The sequence below is a fragment of the Delphinapterus leucas genome, chromosome 11, assembly GCF_059928025.1.
Source record: "Delphinapterus leucas isolate spDelLeu-1000000601 "Yukka" chromosome 11, BTC_Dleu_Yukka2, whole genome shotgun sequence".
In the NCBI taxonomy this organism is placed as follows: Eukaryota; Metazoa; Chordata; class Mammalia; order Artiodactyla; family Monodontidae; genus Delphinapterus; species Delphinapterus leucas.
In genome coordinates this window covers 73655709-73679954 of record NC_143139.1, presented here as the reverse complement: position 1 = coordinate 73679954, position 24246 = coordinate 73655709, and the positions used below count along the sequence as shown (strand labels likewise).

The following is a 24246-nucleotide window of genomic DNA, read 5'->3' as shown; positions in this document are numbered from 1 at the left end:
GGCTTTCTTCCAGGACACTTTAGAAATACGTTCAAAATACATAAAAAATCTCCACAGTGTAGTACTTGAACTTGCACAAACAGCCCAAGGCAAGTAAGAATCTGAATGACTACTCATTTATTTTCACAGACCACACTTAAAATAATTTCATTCCATTTGCTGGACTTACACATCCTGAAAGCAAGAAAAACTGTCATTTCGGTAATATGATAAATGTGACTTATAAACAAGACTAGAAAGGGTGGAAAAAAGGAGTAGGGTTGGGGGTGGGGAAATAAACCCTTTAGTTACAATTTTAGGGAAATGAATCCACACGGTAAAACAAATTCCAAGTCAAGCTGCTCCACTGCTATACTACAGAAGAAGTTTAGAATCTTAAGCAGATGAAAAAGGAATAAAGCATTTAAATGGGGAGAAAAAAAGGCCGATAAAATTTCTGGCTACAATACAAGAGACATATCATTACCATATGATCTAATGTGGGTGTCAGCCGGATTGTGTTCATTGAGGGAAACCTTATTTTTTAACTGTGCTATGGAGTAGAAGCAGGAGGTTTTCAACCTAGTGACAGTCACAGAGCAGCACCTGCCCCCTCCTCCTTTCCACACCTGCAAACTCTTTTGCCTGGGCTGAATATTTAGTGTAATTACATCTCAGCTTTGAGGGCTCCTGTGGCAGATCCCCGGATTAAAAGGTATGGTTTTCAATAATTGTCCTGAACTCTGCTACAGACTAATAAAACTTTGATCAAGTTGAGAAAAAAGGGATTATTTGGTAAGAGGAAAAAAGCAAACAATGTGTGCTAAACTTTTAGTAACCTTTATGCAGCATTTTAAACAAGTATTGCTTGAAAACAGAAAGTAAATATTTGGTAAAATGGTTGAATGCATTGCTTTAGTTCTTTCTCTCTGTTCTTGCAAAGATGTTTCTTAAGAAACTATAACCTAACATCATGACTATCTTTATTGATATATTTTTTATTTGTGCTAATTAAATGTTTAGCTCTTTGGGAAATGTTTATAGAAAAGTATTCTAGACTGGCGTATTATTCGTAGTTGGATTATATATTTAAGGATTTATTCTCCTCCTGAATTCTTGTATACTTTAAGAACTTTAAAACCTCAGAGAAGTGAACTCTAGTGATAACTTATAGAAGTCTAATGTATACTAGAAAATAATAGAAATTATCACCAGAGAGGTGAAAATAAACACTGAATATATTTATGCTGATTATTAAGGACTGAACTAAGATAATCTCACAGTTAGCTACATAATTTCTTAAATGTAAAGAAGAGACCCTGCCAGAATTTTCACTGCAAATAAAATTTTACTATAAGATACATTCACTATAAAATGAAAGTGGGGGTTATTTTTCTTTCTAATTTCAAAACAGGGTAACATGATGACCACTGGTTAAATGGACTCCCAGTGATGTAAATACCTGTGGCTTTTTCTTCAAATTGCTATTTTGACCAGAAAAAGAACCAAATGCCTCCTATAGTAGCCTTTATTTATGGATGGATACCGTTTTTACTGTTTATTTTTAACTTATTTCTATTATTATTGAGGTTTTAATTCACCTAGTGCTGGGGGATTTAATTTGCTCTGCATTTACAGCTTCACTTATCTCGTGAGGGTTAAATTTTGACTTCGAAAATCACACCAAAGGCTTAAATGACATCATACAAATGTTGATCTGAATGGTATAATGAAATGAAGTAGTTTAAGAAACCAGAAATCATTATTTTTGATAGAACACATAAATTATGGCAATGAGCTTTAGTAAAGTAGTGACATTCTTAGCAATTAGCATTTTAAAAAGAGGCATACATTCTAAGAATACTTAAAACAGTTGAAATGAAATTTTAATAGCATATCGTCTCAAGAATAGTCTCCTTGCTGTCTACATGGGCAACTGCTGGGGTTTTTTTGTTTATTTTTCTGATTTATTAAGAAAGGAAGGAAATGATTAAAGAAGTCATCAGTATCAACAGCCCACATTAATTGTTTTAAGATGCTGAGTTTTTAAGTACTATGACACTAATTTAAAGAAGTTATTTCATGGAGGACTTTGTATAAAGTACCTGGACACATATTATTCTTCCCCACGACATTCAGAGTTAAAATGCATGCACACGTGTGCACACACACACACACACACACACACACAAAATGATAAGTAATGGAAGCTTAAATGCTGTCTGAGTTCAGCTTCAACCAAAAAGAATATTGTGTAGAGAATTTGTACCATTTTAACAAGAGTAAACAAGTGTAAATGACAATATTCCTCTGAGCTAATGTTTAGTATTTCCTTTTTTGGATTTGTGAACCAGGCATTTTCTGCTCTGGAGAAAGATCAGAAAGTGACATCTGCATTAATTCTCGTTGCTATTTATTAAATCTGCAATTAGTTTGCTTCATTTTTCTCAAAAATTGTAAGACATTAAATATGCAAGGCTAGCAAACTTGTGGTAAACCATAAACATTGCATTTTAATGTGAAACAGACAGAAAACCACTCCCTTAGATCCAGTCCAAGGGAACACTGCCAAAACAATAGGGTCTCCTTTAAAAGGCAATGCAGTAACTGAGTGGGAATGGGTTTCTAAAGGAAACCTGATACTGAATTTAAAGGGGCAGTGTGAATAATAATCTTCGTGGTATTATTTAAATGAAAAGTCACTATTCTGTATTGCATACGTGCTGCCTGAGATGTGCGTCAGTAATAAATACAAACTAAGAATAAAATTGTAAGAAATTTTAAAACATTTGTTTCCCCTCTAGTAGATCTAGGCAAACATTTCCAGAAGATACATTAAGGTTAGAGCATACAAAGACTTTTTCTTTTCTGTATATGCTATAATTGGATAATGACTGAAAATAATTCTCTAATTCTAATTATGAATGTACAACTTTAATATGAACCCTTATAAATGTACAATTAAAGATGATGAGACTAAAGATAATATCTACAATGTGTTCTGGGAATACTTTGAGCAGTTTCAGTGGGGTTTGAAAATACAAGAACTCAAAAATAGACTGTTCCCCCATGATCAACTACTTTTTGTTATTCAGATTTATTAAGATTTTGTTATTCAGATACATTTAGTTCACTTCAGCCAACTAAACAACTGACTTAATAACATAGATGTACATATCTATAAGGGCTTGTTGAATGAATGGATTAAAACTGTCTGGATTTGTCGAAATCATACTTTCTGTTTGTCGATTTGTTTACAAAATAGTCCTGTTGGTAAAATCAGATAACATATAAGTCATATAAAAATCAGATAGGATTTTCCATATATGTTTATTAGTTTATTAAAAATGATTAGTTTGAGAAACTAGCCAATAGATTTATTTTAAAAACTGAATCTTGCTTATACCAAGTTGAGGTTATCAACTTGATATCTTTCTTATGCTAGAAATTTGATATTGAAAAAAGATAATCATATTTTTAAAAATCAGACTAGTTTGTTGCCTAGAACATATTGAATAACGTGTATTGTTAATAAATTGATGGTCAATTGAGTCATTTATGTGCAAAATATTGTGCAAGGCCCTGGTACACAACAAAGATTAAGACACGCCCTGAAGGAGTACATCTTCTAGTGGGGGGGCGGGCAGGCCAAGCATGCGAAACAAATTACAATATAATGTGATAAGATCTTTAAAAGAGGTAAGCAACATGCTTTGGGAGCATAGAAGAGAGAGCAGCATCCTGCCTGAATGAGCCAGGGAATACGCAAGGGAATCCCATTATCTCACTTAGTCTTTACAACACTCTTACAAGGTAGGTATTTTAAATGGTGATTAGCTTTGAGTGTCAGGTTTGAGGTGGAGACTGGGAGTAGAGAGAAATATGGCTAGAAATATCAGTTGGTATCAAATTATGTATGATCTTATATGCAACAAAGGGGATGTAGACTTTATTGGCAAGCTGTGAGAAGTCAACAAAGGGTTTGCGGTAGAAAATTAATACAATGAAATTTAATTTTTAGAAGATAACTTGGGCAGCAGAATGGAAGATGGCCTGGAGCAGAAGAAATATTCAAGGCTGAGTCCATTTGGAAGCTCTTGTTCAGGGAGTGATGAGAAGGGTCTGGACCAAGATAAATACAGTGGGGTGGAGAAATGAGATTGGCTTCCAGAGATATTTCTGAAGCAGTAATTGGAGACCTCTCATGTGTACAGACAAAACTTTATTTAACTGTGGCATGGCTTGTGTTGAGTGAGCATTGAAAATTCCAAAGTGGTTTATCATCATAATAGTTTTGCAGGTGGCTTGACTATGTAACCCATGGTCTTAATTCAGACCCAAATTAAACCAAGCAGATTCAAATACTATTCAAATTTTTCTTCATAAGTGAATAGCTGTGCGAGTTAATTTCTAATGTACCTTGTTACCTTCCAAATATATTTCTAACGCTCTGCTCCTAACAATAAATAAAATATTACTTTTTATTCTTTTCTCTATGCTCATTCCACTGTCAGGTGTTACTTAAGAGTAACCACATACACTAGGCAAGGCTACTCTTCTAAACCTTTCATTTGTTTCCTAGGTTCCCTGGTTGTGAAAATACATGAGATAAATCATGAAGGCAACTTTCATCTTCCTCTTGCTTGCACAAGTTTCCTGGGCTGGACCATTTCAGCAGAAAGGCTTATTTGACTTTATGCTGGAAGATGAGGCTTCTGGGATAGGCCCGGACGACCGCTTTCACGAAGTTCCTGAATTAGAGCCTCAGGTGCCAGTGTGCCCCTTCCGCTGTCAATGCCATCTTCGAGTTGTCCAGTGTTCTGATTTGGGTGAGTGGGGTGCAGGCTCTCTTCACCTACCTTGTCTGCTTTATTCATGGGAATGGCTTCTGTGGGAGTTTAACATTTTCAGTTTTAATTTCTGCAATTCCAAATGTGAGAGACAGTGCCACCTAACGAGGAGTAAGGGAAGCAGAGCAGGAGAGAAAGAAATAGCTTTGAAGTTAGGGGACATTCTTCTAAGTCAGGGCTCCATCACTTTGCAATCTTGGAAGAGTCACTTAAAAATAAAAATCATCTTTCTGAGCTTCATGGCTCCCATTCTGTAAAATAAAATTTTGAACAAAATAATATCTTATGTTCTATGATTCCAGGGTGATAGCTTATTTTAATTTTATGATTTGCTCTCATGAAATCTTAGATATTAAGAAAACCTGGGTGATCTCTCTACTCTTGGCTTAGCCCAGATAAAAGTTTGAACATTACTAAATTGTAAAGCATGCAGAGTTATCAAGAGCAAAACAAGTAAACTTTTAGAACAGAAATTTATCTTTCAAGTACCAAAATACTCCCTTAATCCCTGGGTCTTAGTTTTGCCTCTGCCTTTGGCGTTTTGTAATCTAGCTGTTTATATTCTTTAGAAAGTTGCAAAGGAAATCTTTATAACTAAGTTGTGGTATAAATATTCAACATAATCGTGAAGCATATATCTTTACCCTAACACTGTAAATACAGTTTGATTTATTAGCTTTCAAGAAAAATTTGGCCTGGGAATTCCAAAAGCAATATACTCAGAAGATAAATCTCCAGAAAGTTCGAAGCCCCAGCAGATGGGCCAAAAGGGAATGAATTTAGTTTACATGGCAGCTGATTCACATTCCTCTTTTTTTTTGGTTCATTTTTCTTACTGGAAAGAAAAAAAAAATCCACACAGAATGATTCTGCCATGGTGCATTTCCTTATAGAATAAACCCCATAGCTTTGTAGAGCACTTACTTTTGAAATCCTATATTTATTCAGAATATGCTTTCTAGGAGTATTTTGCAGGAAAATTTGCTACTAACTCCTAGAATTGGAATAAACTACATACAGGAACCCAGGAAAATGTAAAACATGTTAAATAGTGACAACTGAAAAACAAACACTTTGAGATAGGTTCTTTGATGCTGGCATGTACTGTATAGCCATTTAAACCCAAATAAAACGTGTAAATAAAGGCTTTAAAAAGGCTCCAGGATACTTCCACTAGATTAATTAATTGACTCATTAACTCAGAAAATATATTGAGATCCCATAACGGGTCAGATCTGTTCTGGGCCCTGGGGAGAAAGGGATGAGGAAGACAAATATGGTCCTAGTTCTTGTGGGTCTGATATTCTACTGGTGGTAGTTATTCCTTTTTGGAATTGTGTATTAGAGACAAGGGGAATCATATTACTAGCAAATTCTACAGAAACTTTTATGGCATCTAGAGATTACCTCCATTACTGGTTTAGACAGGAAAATAATGGTGTTAAAAATATCTGAAGAAGGGAATCACCCTATGATGGATATACTAGTGGTAAAGTTTTTCAAATATTGCAAAAATGGCCGAGTTCCTAAGAAATGTGAGGCAAATGGAATCTCACTTTGCCTGAAAACAAGTTTAAAAGGATCCATAACTACCCCCCACTACACATATTATCAACAATAAAGAGTTGATACTTTTCAGGAAGCCTTGTCCAGTCACTTCACTGAAGTTTTATTCTTCCAAAAATATGGTTTTACTTTGCTTTCATGATAAATAACTCATAAAGCTTGACTCTGATTAAAGCATTGGGACAGTTTTCTAATTGTCTATCACAAAAAAACTCCCAAGCCTATTGCTCAAAACTAAACAGAAAAATGTAGCCTTAGGGAACATCAAGTTCACTGATGTGGATGTCTCATGATACAGTTTTTTGGTTGTCCTTGTTATTGTTTTGCTTTGTTTATTTTGTGTTGTTTTCAGATGAGAACGTTTTCCAAGTTATCTTTTTCTCTAAGAGCCCAGAGTGTACATCATTCCTTTGGGCTTACTGATCTTGTATACAGAAGTAGTAGCTAAGATTGTAATAATGATTCATTTTGGGGAACCATGTTTAAAGGGGAGTACTGAGTTCCAATGAGCAATGGCCTCAACCAAGTTACTTTTATTTTTTTTTTCACATGTGCATATTTAAATATATTGTCCAAAAAATCAGTCAGATATTTCTGAAACAGAAAATACATTTCTTAAAAGGAAAAGCAATGCACTGCCTTTAAAGAAAACACTGTATTCACATTTTCAACTACTGCATAGCCTCTGCTCCCTTTATGATCACAGCAAGCTGTTCAGAGCCTTGACATTTTCATCTGTAGAGAAATCACAGTCAGTCTTAGAGATTCGATTATCTGTGTAAGGTACCTGACCCATAGTAGAGCCTCCATACATTTTTTCTATATGATGATTATGTGGAGTAAAAGATGAAAGAAGCATAGGAAAAAGCAGAGAAGGGGAAAAGGGCAACCTCACTCATAGTAAAGGCAATGCAGTTTATTTTATTTTTTGTTTTAAGTTCTCTAGTAATCTGAACATGAAGCTTGAATTATTATAGCAAAGAAAAAATGAAATGCACTTTGGGGTGAGAAATGTGAATGCCTATTTATACCAAGGACTAATATTTTCTTAAGGATTATTCTTGCTAGAGCTTTTAATGAGCAGAGCGGAGCTTCAGTGTTGAAGGACAATAGAGCTTTGTCATCTTATTATCTACATAATGTTTAATATAAGCAAACATGTCTTATTCAAAGGTCTGACTATTTTTGCCAGTAAGAAGTATTTCTGACAAAGTTAAACAACATCAAAATTTTAAACAGTTCTTTCAAACCTAAGATATAAAAACTGTGAAATTAAAATTGAATAATCAGTCCGTGGGAAACTTGAGGTGTTCAAGGATATCCATTGACTGTTTTAGTCCCTAGTTCCAACTTATCAGAATAGCATTATAATATGTTTTTCTAGAGCACGGGGGATTGAAAAAGTAAACACATATTTTAGCCTGTCTAAGAAAGTAATGAATTCTCCATTGATATTGGCCAGATTATTTGGCTGAACTTGTAATTTAACTTGTAATTTGAACCAGAATTTTATGAGACCCATATCTTCTTGTCTTTCTTTATCTATCCTCTTAAGACATAAAAAATCCACTCATAATTATAGCATTTATAAAAATAACAATATAAAAGTCAACGTAGGATTAGCAAATTCAGAACCCTATGGGTTTCCTTAAAATAATAATCCCACAATGTTACTCATTCTTGTCTGAATGCCCTAATATTAATCCTGTGATTGGATGCTTTGTTTTATGTACTTAGTATCTTAAAGGAAGACAGTTCCCTTACTTATGTACTCTTTGGCTCAGCCATTCATCTGTGGATCAAGTGTCACCAAGAAGCATTATTTGGTACCGACCTTCATCTCATTTATTAAAGGCACATCAGCCCTGCCAAGTGAAATAAGCATAAGTATTCTTCCAAATTAAAGCAATATTTATTGACATATTTCTTATAAACAACTTTCAAAAGAATTGAAATACCCTTAAAAATATTTAATAGTGGAAAGATCTTGGGTCATGCAGTTCAACACCTCTGAACTCAAGTCCTGCGTTACCATTTATTACCTGTAACTTTGAAACTTTCAAAACCTGTTTCCTCACTGGATAAATGGGAATATCTCTTACCTTATTAGGTAAGAATAGAAAATATTTATAAAAACATTTTTCATAGTAACTGTTATGTTCAGTTGACCATTTCATACAAAGTCAGCTAATAACACGAAGTTATTTCTCATGATGTTCTTTATTTTTATGTGAAATTGAGAAACACTAAGTATATGGCTTGTCAAGCTGGATACAAAATAGCACCTTCTCTCCCCTCCCCGCAAAGAAGGCCACATCACAAAATAGATAAAAATTAGAAAATTGTATAATTATCAAAATAGTATTCTCCAAATACTATTCCTTTGAACAAAATTGGTTTGGTTGAGTAGAGAGAACAATAAAGCTTTTGGCTATTTAATAATCACAGATGATTCATAGCCTGCATAGTTAGCCCTCTAGACATGATGCCAGAAGATGAAACATTTTATTTTGCCAAGCAAAAGCGTTGTAAATAACTAATGGTCCCTAAAATGTACCTCATAATGCAAAGGATATTTTACTTTTTAAAAATCTCAGGAAAATGTACAACCCTTTAAATTGCATAAAGTTAGTTTTCTTCTTTTTAATCATTTTGCCTCAATAGGTGGAAATTTTGTTAGTGGTCACCACTTGGGACACAGATGCCAGAGCTTGTCTCTTGTTTGGGGAAACTGGTTTTCCAGAAGCAAATCTTATGCATGAAGTAAATGAACCATTAGACTTCTTCCGTGAAATCATCCTAGAAGAATAAATTAGGACTATTTGTAGAGGGGCAGAGAATGCTGGAAGCTTAGTTGCTTTCATTGTTTATATCTAGCTTTACAGCAGCAGGGATGTGGGGTGACTCTCATTCAGAGTTTCAGATGCATCAAAAGGGTATCTCTAGGATGTGGTGCAAGAAGGAGGCTGTGCACAGAGCATGCCCATGGGTTGCCTAAAATAGTTTTGGGTAGGGATAGAGTATGACAGATCTCAGATGCAGCAAGAGGAATGCTCAGGTGTGATCCAGATAACCAAAGCCCTGACTCAAGGGGCTAAAGGTGAGAAGGAGGAAGAGAGGGGTCAGAGAAGGCCAAAGGAAGCATCTGTCTCCTTGACCTGACTGACAACTGACATTTCCCTGGTTTCCTTCTTAGTCCCAGGAGGGAGAAAGAGGCAGCTGTGTGGGATCAAGGCATTTGGTTAGACTGCAGCTGCGATGCATTCTCCTCTGGAAGATCATTTCTGGCTCCAGAGGACAGGATGGGAATAGGTTAGTCAGAATATCAATTTCCTGGATGAAAGAGAAAATGCAGGAGACCCTCTAATCTTAACTTTTCTCCTTCAAAAGAGTAGCAAGAAAATTATATATTTCCTTGAAAACAAGGATAAAGAAGAATTAACCCAGTTTGCAATCTAGTCTTAACAGAAGGAAGAAGCCCTGTAGCAGCTACACTGTAACACTCAAGATTCAATTAACCCTTGACTCAGTCTGAAGATGGTTTTGAGGCAAATTCTGAAGCTTGTCTACTTCTGTGCTTTCACTGTAATCTATATTTGCTTTGATGATTCTGCAATAATCAATTATATGTACATAGATAATAATTATTCATTATCTTTAATTACTTATTTAAATATTTACTTTCTCTACCAGAAGAAGAGCATGGTGATAATTTATCTTTGGTCTTCCACTCCAAAAAATGCCTTATACTTGGTAGGTTCTCAAACATCAATAAATGCTTGATAAGTGAATAAATTAACATATGCATGGCTTAGTGCTTGAATGAGTGCATAGTTCTACAATATTCTTGATTCTCTCAAGCTGGAAACAGGGTGGAACATGGCTGACTGGAAATTAGGAGTCATGGAACTGTAGCGTATCCTTTCGTATTCTTTTTGAGGATGACTATAGAACCAGGAAGCTTAAACCTTCCTTAAGTTATTTGGAAAGAGAGTCGAATTAAAATGATGTTCTATTGTTTCTGAATCCAACTGCCATCAGAGTCGAATTGCTATTTTTTATGAGGAAAAGGGGGAAACATTCCTGCCTTTGGAAGAAATGGTTTTTGATGGAGCTGGGACTCCTACATATTATTTTGATCAGATGCCAAAACTAAAGTGTATCACCACTGACCTAATTATTAAATTGAAGACAGAAATATAAAAACATTTTGGAAATCAACAAGAATAAATCTTGGAGTTTGGACCCCTGCCACAGGGCAGAAAACAACAAAAAAAAGGCATGATGTTTTAGGACGACCTGGCCTTTGTCCAACATGATGTTTACCAGATTGATGAAATTTGCTAGCACAACAATACTATTCATCACTGAGACAACTAGAAAAAAAAAGTACAATTCTTATTAGCCTTTATTTCAGAAATGACTTTTTGGTAATGTCTTAAATAGAGTTTTATTTACTTTAATTAATAACCCTATTTTAAAGAAGATAAAGTTTCCTTTACTGAATTTGGAAGAGCAACTAAATAATTCAGTCTAGCCTTGAAAATAATTGCATTTTGATGGGAGATTTAGAATTATATTAAAGAATGCTCATTGAAAAATAATTAAATTTAGGAAACCACTTTTTTCCTGTTACTATTGCTGAATAAATATTACCTCAAAACTTAGTGACTTAAAAAATCATTTTATTTTGCTCATGATTTAAGCTACAGGGAATTTGAGCAGGGCTTAGAAGGGCTGCTCTCACTTGGGGTCTCTCATGCATTTGTAGTCAGGTGTTGGCTGAGGCCATAGCCATGGGGAGGATGGCCCAGACTGGACCTAAGACAGCTCACTCTCATGACTGGCAGTGTGTTCTGCTGTTGCCTAGGAGCTCAGCTCTTCTGTCATCTGGAGTGTCTCACATGGCCTCTCCAGCATAGTGGTCTCAGTGTAGAAAGACTTCTTACATGACCCCTCGATGCCCCCAGAGCGAGCATCCCAGAAGAACTGGGTAGCAGCTGAACAACCTTTTCTGACCTAGCTCCGGAAGTCATGCTCTGTCACCTTCACCACGTTCCATTAGGTCAGAGAGACATCATAAGGCCATGCCACATTTGAAGGGATAGGAATTTGACTCCATCTTTTGATGGGGTTGGACAAGTGTGTATTGGATAAGAACATGTAAGATGGGAGATATAATTAATGCCAAGGAAGGCAGAAAGGATGGGAGGGAGGAAGGGAGGGAGGAAAAAAGGGAGGGAGGGAGGGAGGGAGGGAGGGAGGAAAAGAAAGGAAAGAATATCCTAATATAAACAAAGACTGATACTTTACAGATTTGCAAGCCTGTAGGATTTGCCATAATTGAACTAGGGTTAAATTGACCGTGAACAGCTTTTTGGGGGGTCTAATTGTTTTTTGGGAATATGTGCCTACTAAACTGAGGGGTTATCATCCAAAAGTGGGGGGCTTGGTAGACGAGTTGTCCAAAGGTCTTGAACTTCATGGGAAAAATGATGACTATAACAAACCCACAAAATGACAAGAAAAACCAACTCAGAATCAAGTGCGTTAGGTGAAAAGTCTGTGTGCGATAACAACTGAAAAATAGATTGCAGCTTTCAGGATAATATGCATTATAATTGTATTGTACAGAAAATAAAAATAACAATCATTTGTCACAGACTTACAGACTAATAATCAGCAAGATAGAGTTTTACCCTCTCTTCTCATTATTGATAATAATTACAGGTACCAGGAGTTGGGATCCTGCTATGCACTATAGTAGGAAATTATTTTCTAGAATAGCTTGTTGAATTCTGACCCAGTTGCATCCTAATAATTTGGGAGATTTACTATGAGAATATGTACCTTTATGAAAGAAGGATGTGAAGAGATGATTGTAACAAAACATAGAAGAAAAGATCTTGAAGCCATGGCCATGAACTTTTCACAGTGGGACAGCAGAATACACTATGATTTTAAAACTAATCAGTCAAAACTTGATTTCTGTACATAGGGCAGTAAGATCAAAGCGCTCAGGAAAAATAGTCATTTGTCCTTGCTTACCCAGAACTTACAGAAAAGAAAGAAAACTAAAATGTGGTCTAATACATAATAAGTTGATAGATCAGAATTTTGGAGGAGTTTCTTTTCTGGAGTGGCTATGACAAATATTATAGAGGGGGGTTGGGATAGCGGGTACACTTCAAAGGGCTGTTAGAACGGAAGTGGAAGGAAATGAGTGGGTGGAGTATTCCATAAAACAAATTATATGAACAAAATGAGTAGCTGGGAATAAGCACAGGATGTTCAGGGGACAGTGTAGATCAGCATCTTTTAAAAATATGTACATCATTTCCATGCATCCATGGCATATCAGGCAGTTCTAGAGTGAGGACTCATGCATCTTGTTCTTGGTTTAGTTTAGCCATGAGGCACTGTGGAGAAGCCACTTAACTTCATTAGGTTTCTGTTTCTTTACCTATGAAAAGAGAGTATTAGACTGGCTTGAAAGTTCCTGATTTCTGGGACAAGTAAAATTTTTTGAATGTTGAACAAGTTACTTTCTTATGAAGGTCAAAACCAAATCCAACAAAATAACAACAACCTGGCATCTGCTATCAGAATCATTTTTTTAAAGAAGGTATTTTTAAAATGGAGGCAGGAGCTAGTCTCAGAAATGTGTGTATGTACATGTGTATGTGTGTCTAATAATTTACATTAAAACTAACCAAATTGCCCTCATAGTTTTCTGATTATGATATAGACTGATAAGAACCTCATCATAGAGTCTACCTGATCAGAATTTGGAAACCATAGATTAGCTGATACTCAATGGTCCTTCCCTTTGTGACATTCTAAGAACTCATAGCTAGGATAATTTCCCCTTTGTATTCTGCCTATACTTTTTGAGTGAGCTAGTTAATACCTCAATACCTTGTCTAGCCCTTAAATGTACAGCATGTTATTGGGTCTGATGTCAGAATAATTCTTGTTGGGGATACAAATAGGTATGATAGGAAAAAAATATATCCTGTTGGAAGCCAGGACATTAGGCTTTTCGTCTGCATTTTGTCACTCCTAGCTACATGAGCTTGTTCATGTCACTGAACTTTTTCTAAAAATCATCTGAAAAAATGATATTATCATACTGCCTTACCTGTCTCATTGGATTGCTGTGAGGTAAATGAGATAACATATTTTCAATTTTCTTATAAATTTAAAGCTAAATAAAGTTTTAATAGTAAAGTGCTGATATGTGATGTCCCTCAAATGAATATGAATTTTCTAGTAATTCAGAGAAGATTGTAGGCTTATGATTTTAATCATTATAACAACTCTCTAAGAACTAAGCTGCAGGAACCACAAGCCTGGTTTTTTTTATGCTAAATCTTCAGGGAAAAGATGTAAATAATTCACCCCAAGCAGTTCCTATTACTATAAAATTCTAGGATGACATAATCAAAATTGTCAGCCATCCAGATATATCATTTTCTCTTCACATCTGCAATGCATCTTCACTTTGGCATTGAACAATTGTTAAGGGGGCCACTATAATATAAGTTCAACAATGTATAAAACTAAGCATAAGTGGGAATTAAGACTTTGACAAAGAAGCCCACGAAGTAATGATGAAATGTAGGCAGTAACTTTTCTCCAAATGAAAGGAAATGTGCCTTTTCTGCGTTGAAGAACACTAATTACCAAAGATTTGGCAGAAGTCTACCACTCTTAATTGCATGAAATTAGCAAACTGACATTTCTGAAAATGGCAGTGATCATGAGTGTATAGTGCAGTTAAATATCCTCCTACAAGGTAGCTGTTCTGGTGGTTTGCTGTTCATCGCTGAAAACACTTCATTTTTGTTATTTCTCTGTGAACTATTTCTGTAGTGAGTTCTTGGACTATTTATGCATGTGCAGAATTACCTGCACTTTGATATTCAAGTTTATAACCATAGCTGATCACTGAATTGGGAACTAGACTTTTTGCCATTATCAACAGAACAGTGATAATGTGAACAAAAAAATTTGGGGGGGAAGAAATCAGAAGTTGGTATTTCAGATGCATTTTCTGTAATTTTCATGGCAATATGAAAATAGGAATATGGTTAGCATGACAATTTACCTGTATGCTTACATAAGATTGAAAATTGAAAAGATATCTTCCCAACATAGCAGTTATTATATACCCTGTTTCAATTTTCCTTTTAATTGAAGACTGTAGATTGAACCCTTTTTTCCATGAGGATGTGGGCAATTTCTGTTCTGTTCCTGCTATATCCCCAGAGCCTAATAAATTAATGGTGTCTAAAAGGTATTCAATAAGATGTTATTGAATGAATGAAAGAATGATCTTCAGCACTTTAAGTCTAAGATATGATGGAGAGGTTGAAAAGCGTTTTTGATTTACGTTATGCAATCTTAAAATATGAAAATGACCATAGGAATTTGAGTTAATAAAATATCAAATTTTTGCTTACATCAATATGGAACAAAGCCAATGGAAGAAAGAAAGGAAAAAGGCTATATAATTTAATATTTTCTTCGTTAACGTTCATAATGATAATTTATTTTATTTACTTTTTATTTTTTAATTTTTTATTTTTTTTGCAATACGCGGGCTTCTCACTGTTGTAGCCTCTCCCGTTGCGGAGCACAGGCTTTGGATGCGCAGGCTCAGAGGCCATGGCTCACTGGCCCAGCCGCTCTGCGGCATGTGGACTCTTCCTGGACCGGGGCACGAACCCGCGTCCCCTGCATCGGCAGGCGGACTCTCAAGCACTGCGCCCCCAGGGAAGCCCGATAATTTATTTTAAATGCCATACCTTTTGAATAAAAGCAGTTGATCCTTATACATCTAGTTGAATGACTATTGAAATGTCTTTTTTTAATGCCATAGAGCATTTGGTTTTTCAATGTGTTTACATTTATAAACTAAAAACAATAACTCAGTTATTTAGATCTAAATTTAAAGTCCAAAAGTAATGCTTCATATAATAATTTTTTTTTTTTTTTTTTTTTTTTGCGGTACGTGGGCCTCTCACTGTTGTGGCCTCTCCCGCTGCGGAGCACAGGCTCCAGACGCACAGGCTCAGCGGCCATGGCTCACGGGCCTAGCCGCTCCGCGGCATGTGGTATCTTCCCTGACCGGGGCACGAACCCATGTTCCCTGCATCGGCAGGCGAACTCTCAACCACTGCGCCACCAGGGAAGCCCTCATATAATAAATTTTAGAGAAGTTATATTAACAAATTTTGTTCATTTTATTCTGATTAGCTACATATCTATTGGTCATAAAATTGATACTGTTTTAACGTTCCAATTAAAACTGAAAGAACCATTCTCCTAAAAGTTTGGATAAATTTTCAAGTTTTTGACACAACAGCGTGGTTGCATATTCACATAATTTTAATTTTATATGTAGATCTGTGACAGCGTTAGGTTTATCAAAAGGATCTTTGATGATTTGGCTAAAGCTCTTCTCTACTGAAAGGATATCTATGTAGAAAAATACAGGTTTACAAATCACTCCCACTTAACACTTATCAAAGGAATGATTTTCTAAGACAAGAACAATGAGGTAAAACACACTGTGTACTGAGACATTTGAACCACACCTTACAAAATATTAATTTTCCTATTATGCAGAAGAGTAATTACATGGGGTAAATAATGTACCTGTTTATGATTTTTTTAAAAAATCATTTGACTTCGTTGGAAAAGATAGAACAGGTATTTTAAACTACAGTTGATATAATTCCTAGAAGAAGAAAAATATGGTAGCAGTAAAACTATCATTGAAACATTGATTTCTCTGTAAACCATCCTTTGTGATTCTGTAGTCATGTGTCCCTTTTCACTGAGTGCACATTGCTTTTACTCTCATGCTAGATCTGGAAAAAGTGCCAAAAGATCTTCCCCCTGACACTGCACTGCTGGACCTGCAAAACAACAAAATAACTGAAATCAAAGATGGAGACTTTAAGAACCTGAAGAACCTTCACGTAAGAATTATTATTTATTTGAGTTATAACAAGATCTTACTCAAAGTATTTTTGAAAACAAAACTTAGGTAAGGCCAAGATTACCATACGGTAATAAATAAGCACATAAGTGTTTATTAAATTCTCTTTTTAGGGGGTGATAAAGGAGCAAAGCACTATATTCATTAACCCCTAAAAAAACATCCAATTTTCTTACATATACCTCATATAACTTTAGTATTGGCTTTCTAAAAGATATGTTATATCTTAATCTTCTCACACATTTTATCAATAAAAATCTTTATCTTCCCAATTAGAGTGTACTTCAATAGTGGAACAAAACACAAAATGGACTGATCTTAGTATTATTTTATTTCATTGTTTCTTTTGTTTTCTTTCATTCATTTTCTAGGACATGCAAATGGCTTTGTAAAGGCTCAAAGACTGGCACCAAGAGAAAAAAAATAAATGTCTATATAGCTATATATTTTGCTTTGTATTTAAGATTATGCATGCTGCATCCTTATCTATATCTGTGTTTTTATTCTGCTTTTTCACTTACTTCTACTCTATTGTAATGTAACACATCCAGTCTACCAGTCAGGATTCCAGCAGAAAAGAGATGGCATGATCAAGGCAAGATTTAGTTATCAACTTTCTGACAGCCAAGATGAGAAAAGCAATAAACATTTATCCATTAGGAGAAAATTTACCTGATTTTTTCCCGTTGCGGAGCACAGTCTCCAGATGCGCAGGCTCAGCAGCCATAGCTCACAGGCCCAGCTGCTCCGCGGCATGTGGGATCCTCCCGGACCGGGCCACGAACCCGTGTCCCCTGCATCGGCAGGCGGACTCTCAACCACTGCGCCACCAGGGAAGCCCAATTTACCAGATTTTTAAAAGGAAGCAAAGAATTTTTCCTTGAGATTTTAAGATTGCCCATGGAACAATTAACAAAAATAATAGCAAGTAATAAAATGGCATCATCAAATTACTGAAGTATCCAACAATATAAGCACATTACGATATAAGTAGTGAATATTTCAGGCACTAAGTAAGAGAAGAAAAAGACATGCTCTCATATCAGGTTACCCAGTTAATGTTATTGGAGAATATGGAACAAAGGCGACATAGAGGATTAGCAGAATTTTGAAAGGAAGGGAAGAGAGTTTTCTGTGCAAGAGGAAAGGAAAGGCAGAAGAAAATGAGCAGCAGACAAAAAGAGAAGATGGCTAAAGTGAAAGATACAGGCTCCAAAGTAGTGGAAGGTAAGGCTTGTGCTGGAGATCTCGAGCCCTGGACCAATGGGATCCTCCTCCACTGATAGGCTACTGGACATGGGCCCCTACTCACCTTCTCTCTGCTTTCATGTTATGATTTCACTGGGAGTGAAATGCTGGAGGTACCAGCAAAGTTTGTCAGTGAGTATTTAAACTATCATTGGAATAAGTTAAAAGAGGTGATAATAAAAAATGAATATATTAGTTTCAATAAACTAAAATATGAAAAAGCTTCATTTTTTTGGCATAACTTTAGCCTAAAGCTACTTTTTTAAGGAAGGAAAGTTCTCTTATACCCAACTTCCTGTATGTTTAAGTATAATCTCAATAATTTTTTTAAACTCCTCATACCTTAAATAAGAGATACCTAGTTTCTGTGACATTCTCACTGAATCTGGTGTTTGTAACAATGTGTTCTTTCTTTTCCCCGTCTCCTGCTAAGTATGTTTTTAGGCAACTTATCATCTTGGCAATCTCTTTCTTTCTGCTTCAAAGTATACACTGGAGGAAGACAGAGTTCATTAGAGCTTCTAACCATTTAGAGGATGTTAAACAGCTATTTTTCTCTTACTCTTTCATTCATGACCATTTCTATCCCTGTTATTATGCAAATAAACATCATAATTTCAGCCAGGAAAGCCACCCTTGAATGAGAAGGGAGAGAAATAAAAATTTACCAAGGATTAAAATAGAAAGGATTTAACAGAAAAATGTTGCCTTTTTCTCAATAATTTTATTAATTTACAACCGTGCCTCACTATGAGCAGTATATATTGCTTAAGAGTAGTTGTATACTTATATATAGCAGAAAAAAATACATAATTATTCCATAAAGCAATGGAAAATTCAGTATAATAATATCAACATTCAATATATTTCCTTTGAATTAAAGCTTAATAAATCTAATTTTTAAAGTTTTTAATTAAAAATAAACAAAAATTGTCAAAGGTTGAATAATAGCAAACACTTTAGCCATTACTATATACTAGGCACTGTTCTTAATATCTTGTATACATTAACTTGTTTGATTCTTATAACTATTCTAATGAGGTAGACACTCTTGAGAGCACCTTTAACACAGATGAGGATACTCAGGCACAGTGAGGTTATGTTACTTGCTTACTGTCACACAACAAATAAGAGCCAGAGTTTGAGATCGAACCTCGGGAACAGTCTGGCTTGAGTCTGTGCACTTATAAATTGCCTGTAAATATGACAGTAACAATAAAATCCCTTAAACAACACCTGGTACAGTGTGAGCCCTACATAAATGGCTTTGGAGAAAATTGTACATACTATTAAGTCGGGTTTCAACATTTTTTTTCAGTTTTATTGAAATATAATTGATATACAGCACTACATAACTTCAAGGAGTACAGTATAATGACTTGACATACATATATTGCAAAATGATTACCATAATAAGTTTAATTAATATCCATCATCTCATACAGATATTAAAAAAAAAGAAGAAAAACAAATGTTTTCCTTGTGACAAGAGCTTTTAGGATTTATTCTCTTAGCAATATTCAGGCATACCACACAGCAGTGTTAACTATAGTCATCGTGTTGTACATTACATCCCCAGTACTTATTTGTCTTATAACTGTAAGTTTATACCTTTTGACCACTTTCTTTGATGAAGGTGGTAAAAATGCTTTTATTCCCCCTTCCAGTCTACTTCTATGGTCAGTCACTTTTTTCGTCACCTCTCCCCTACCTACCAGGCTAGATCACTTTTCTTTAGTCACCAGAGAAGTAGGCAGTCCTGATTTTTTGAGCCTGTGCTTCAATTTCAGGTTAAATAGTACTCAAGGCATTTCCTGACCCTTGAGCAACAAGGTGTCTCCTAATTCGACTTCTCTTGTCCTCTTACCTAACTAATGATAATCCATTTCTACTTGTGATTCTTTTTTTTTTTTTTTTTTTTTTTTTTGTTGCGGTACGTGGGCCTCTCACTATTGTGGCCTCTCCCATTGCGGAGCACAGGCTCCGGATGCGCAGGCTCAGCGGCCTTGGCTCACGGGCCCAGCCGCTCCCCGGACCGGGGCACGAACCCGTGTCCCCTGCATCGGCAGGCAGACTCCCAACCACTGCGCCACCAGGGAAGCCCTTGTGATTCATTTTTTCATCAGCTGATCTTCTGAAGAATATCTGCGGTTCACCTTTGATTCTTTCTCTGTTTTGTCATTAGCCAATGTAATTAGTCAGTTTTTTCCCATGTTGACATCTTTCCATTACCTGTTGTAATATTATAACTATGCTTTCTTAAATACATTTCCCTGTGTATGAAACTAACATTAACCATCTTTAGCAGTACTGTATATACATGAGTACCTTTTTTCACATATGGATCTGTTTTAGATGAAGCTCTAATTTTTATATATCTTAACATTTTACCTCATGATGACCAAAATTTGTATGGTTGATTCATTTTTCACATTTATTTTATTCTGAAAGTGGAAATGCTTTTTGCTGGACTAGACCTTTCAATCAACAATGCCATTTGAAAGGTGCTTTCCAAAGAAGCAGACTATATGCATGATCATTTTTTAATCCTCACAACAACCCCCTGTAGGTGTTATTATAGTTTCTACTTTACTGAAAAAATAATTGGGAACAAATGTCACACCACCCCAAAATTTAGCAGCAGTTATTATTACTACAGCATACTCACCAGTAGAGACATTGTCTAGTTATTATCTAGGAAAAGAAGTAATATTTTATTACCTGAAATTTCAGATAACACATCAGCAGGTTGATTCTTCATAACAGGTTTCAACATTTAATGTAAAATAAGACAGATTTTCAGACCACGTTTAATTCATTTAATTGTATCGGTCTTTCAGAATTTTCTTGCATGGGTGGCAATTAAGGATGGCCTTTGCCTTTATAATTAAGCATCCACCATTTTGGCTGCCTTTTAATGATGCAAGTTCTCTCTTCTCTCCTCTAGCTCTGGCTTTTACTGATTTTCTGGACATTTTGCTTGTTAATATCAATTTCCTATGACTTTAACCCTCATGGGTTTTTGAACTTTCTGTAATAGTCTTTGAAATTTCCTAGGATTTTGTTTTAATCAACCAATGTACCTGTTAGGATTAGTTAAAAGATTATGTTACTTGTAATAAGTTTTAATTAGTCAAATAATGTGAACTATATGAGGATGTACATGGGTCATTAAACCAGCTGTTACCTTCAGAAAGTAGTCCTGCATTTCTGAGACAGAAAGTTCTCACTGTTCTATTACTCTAGTTCCTATTTTGCCTCTCTCCATTTTCATATGCTCCTAAAAATGTACTACAATTGAAAATACAAGTTTCTTAAACCTTGATAAAATTATCCTAAATTCCTTAGGATTAGTTGATAAATTGACTTAAAATAATATCAGTGTTGTTCTGTATACATATAGATCATTGGAAGAGAATGAGGTAGTCCAAAAGTAGGTGTAGCAATATCTATAGTATAACAATAATGGATACAAGTAACTTCCTATATGAATGGAACTCAGAAACATTTTTAAATTACCCCAAAAATAACATATTTGACTACATAAAGCCCTTATATGTCAAAAGGGCAAAAACATAAGAAAAATATATTGTCTCTGCATATCCTATTATCTATACCTTTATTCTGTAAACCAGTTATTAAAATACATTAAAACTTAAGAAAATGGGCTTCCCTGGTGGCGCAGTGGTTGGGAGTCCGCCTGCCGATGCAGGGGACGCGGGTTCGTGCCCTGGTCTGGGAGGGTCCCACATGCCGCGGAGCGGCTGGGCCCGTGGGCCATGGCCACTGGGCCTGTGCATCCAGAGTCTGTGCTCCGCAACGGGAGAGGCCACAATGGTGAGAGGCCCGCGTACTGCAAAAAAAAAAAAAAAAAAAAAAAAAAAAACTTAAGAAAAATGTGAAGTTTTGTGAGCAAGCAATCCTTTTCCTCCAAACAATAAATGGTAGCAAAATAAAAAAGGAAATTTGTTTAGCCTCTCAAGTGACAAGGAAATGCAAAGTAAAGCAATGAGCTACAACATAATGTGCTAATTTGGCAAACTTTTAGAAGACGATTATATCTAACTCTGTGAGGCTGCAAGAAAATGTTACTCTCTTGCATTGTTTGTGATGTTATAAATTAGTGCCACCCCTTTGTAGTGGAATCCATGACAACAACCAATGAAGATGGACTTTTAGGTTGAAAAGCTGACTGGAGAATGGATGCCTGTGGCACACGATTCTTTACAGGTCACTCTAGTAATTTCAATATTTTGGAGTATTTATTGTTTAAAAATTAAGTATCTCTATCTATCTATAATCTGTATTTTATCAAATTTCTCTCCCCTTTACTCCTGATGTTCAGGTCCACATATGTTTTCAAGTAAAGGAAGCAGATCAGTTTAATTTTTTTCTGATTTCTTCTAATTTTGCAGATTTCTCTGCTAGTCCCATGAATGGAATGAATAAACCACACACTTGCTTTACATACATATTTATGTGTGGAAGGTTTTGGAATTAAGATGTTGCTTTTGTTCACTGCCTACAGACGTTGATTCTTATCAACAACAAAATTAGCAAAATCAGCCCTGGGGCATTTGCACCTTTGGTGAAATTGGAACGACTTTATCTGTCCAAGAATCAACTGAAGGAATTGCCAGAGAAAATGCCCAAAACTCTTCAGGAGCTGCGTGTCCATGAGAACGAGATCACCAAAGTGCGAAAGTCTGTGCTCAATGGATTGAACCAGTTGATTGTCGTAGGTACAGATATTCTTATAACTCTAAGACCAGGCAGGATTCAAGGTTCACCTTAAGAGATTACAAGTAAGCTTTAGCTACAGGAAGGTAAATTAGCTAGAACTTACATGTCTTAATACTATAAAAATAACAGTAGCCGGGCCAGGAGAAATGGGATTTTGAATCTGTGCCTTAAGACGTTTTTATTCTTGTCCTTGAGGATCTGAGAATGTGGAAGAAAGCTCTAGGGCAGATGCTACACTAGCTTCCGCATGCCCAAGGTACAGGATGGAATTAAGTAGTGCTTATTAGAGATATTTGGAGGATACCTTTCTGTTGTGGGAATTTGTTCTAGTCTGAACATCTATAAATCATTTGCTTAAAAAAAATGTGTTCTAAAGCTTTTCTCTATGTGTGGTAAAATGTTTGTAATTTTATAATTGGCTTAAAAAATCCTAGATTCAAATTATTTTAACAACATTTTAATATATCTTAGTAAAGTAATTGCCCCGTAATAAGTGTGATTTGTAAACACTTACTTTTATTGATTTCTAGGCAGACCTGTGTATGGACCTTAAATAATTTTGTTGTTATCATTTTTGCTACTATTGCTTTCTCATAAATCTTTGGGGTTTTTTGTTGTTGTTCGTTTTTTGATTGTTTTAATAAGGGAAATTTTTACCCTATTTGCCATTCCTTTGAGAAGCATGTCCTTTAATTTCTCTTTTGTTTTTCAGGCAAGTTGTTATTAACCCAAATTTCTTCTTGTTGAACAGACAGTACTCTGACTTGCAATATCCTCAAATTGTCCTCTAAAAGCTTTGCATTTATTGCATTTGTAGAACTTGGCACCAACCCTCTGAAGAGCTCAGGCATTGAAAATGGAGCCTTCCAGGGAATGAAGAAGCTCTCCTACATCCGCATTGCTGACACCAATATAACCACCATCCCTCAAGGTGATGAAAATTCTCCAAAGCAATTTGAATATCTAAATCCAAAGGCTTTGACACTGAAAAATGGTTTTGGAAATTTGAATGGTGACTCAAGCGGCCATTCTCTATCCCTCGAAGTGTTTCTACTGAACCTAGCTGACCACTGGGCCCTCTAGGCTCACAGTAGAGATGCCTAGACTCTTTCACCTATAAAGTCTCTTAAATCTAACATAAAATGTAGGTTAACACACAAGGATTTTATATTATGGAATTGTGATATCACAGGGAAAAAGTACAGTTATTTAAAAAATAGAGTGCTTTAGTGGTACTTTGTTAAAAAAAAAATGATATGTGGAAGTACCTCTGATATTGAGCCAATTTTTACTTTGAGTCTCTAATCCCTTAGTGAATTCCTTTCCACCTTAGGACATTCTAGTCATTACTATCTGAATAACAGGACTCACAGTGGTCACATTCTTATTTAAGAGTGGTGGTATGTGCTGTAAAGAGTGTGGATTTTGGGGGTCATTTGCATGAGTTCAGACTGTCACTAATCGGCTCTACGATCTTGGACCAGTTATTCAACATGTATGACCCATATTTTAAATCTGTAAAGTGGTAATAATATTAACATCCACTTCATTGGGTTGTTTTAAAGCTAAATAAATAGAGAAATATCTGGCCTGTAGATAAGCAGTGGATTAATATTACCTTGTATTATTCATTAAAAGTGTTTTAAACACTCCTTTTGCCTAGGCAAAGTACAAACACTGGAGACAGGGCAGTGAATAGGATGTAGACCTGCCTTCAAGGATCTTATTGCATAGAACAAAGACAGGCAAATAAACAGCAATCATCATACAGTCACAGGGGTAAGCTCGTCATGCGAAGGCTTAGCCAGGAGAGGCGCATGAGCCAATCCTTGTGACAGAAAAGGCATCAAA

General features: G+C 35.6%; 1 protein-coding gene across 2 annotated transcripts in view; it reads left to right on the top strand.

The window, feature by feature from the left end:
- The first annotated feature begins 518 nt into the window (after window positions 1-518).
- DCN (decorin) overlaps window positions 519-24246 on the top strand; it is a 36880-nt gene continuing 13152 nt past the window's right edge. The window contains exons 1-5 of one of the 2 annotated variants that reach the window (XM_022552471.3): window positions 519-694; window positions 4562-4808; window positions 16272-16384; window positions 22181-22394; window positions 23213-23326. In XM_022552471.3, the coding sequence (XP_022408179.1) occupies window positions 4595-4808; window positions 16272-16384; window positions 22181-22394; window positions 23213-23326 (655 nt within the window). In that variant the 5' untranslated portion in view covers window positions 519-694; window positions 4562-4594. Of the gene's footprint in view, window positions 695-3666; window positions 3793-4561; window positions 4809-16271; window positions 16385-22180; window positions 22395-23212; window positions 23327-24246 lie in introns of those variants that run through there. The other variant, XM_022552472.3, reaches the window with a different exon arrangement.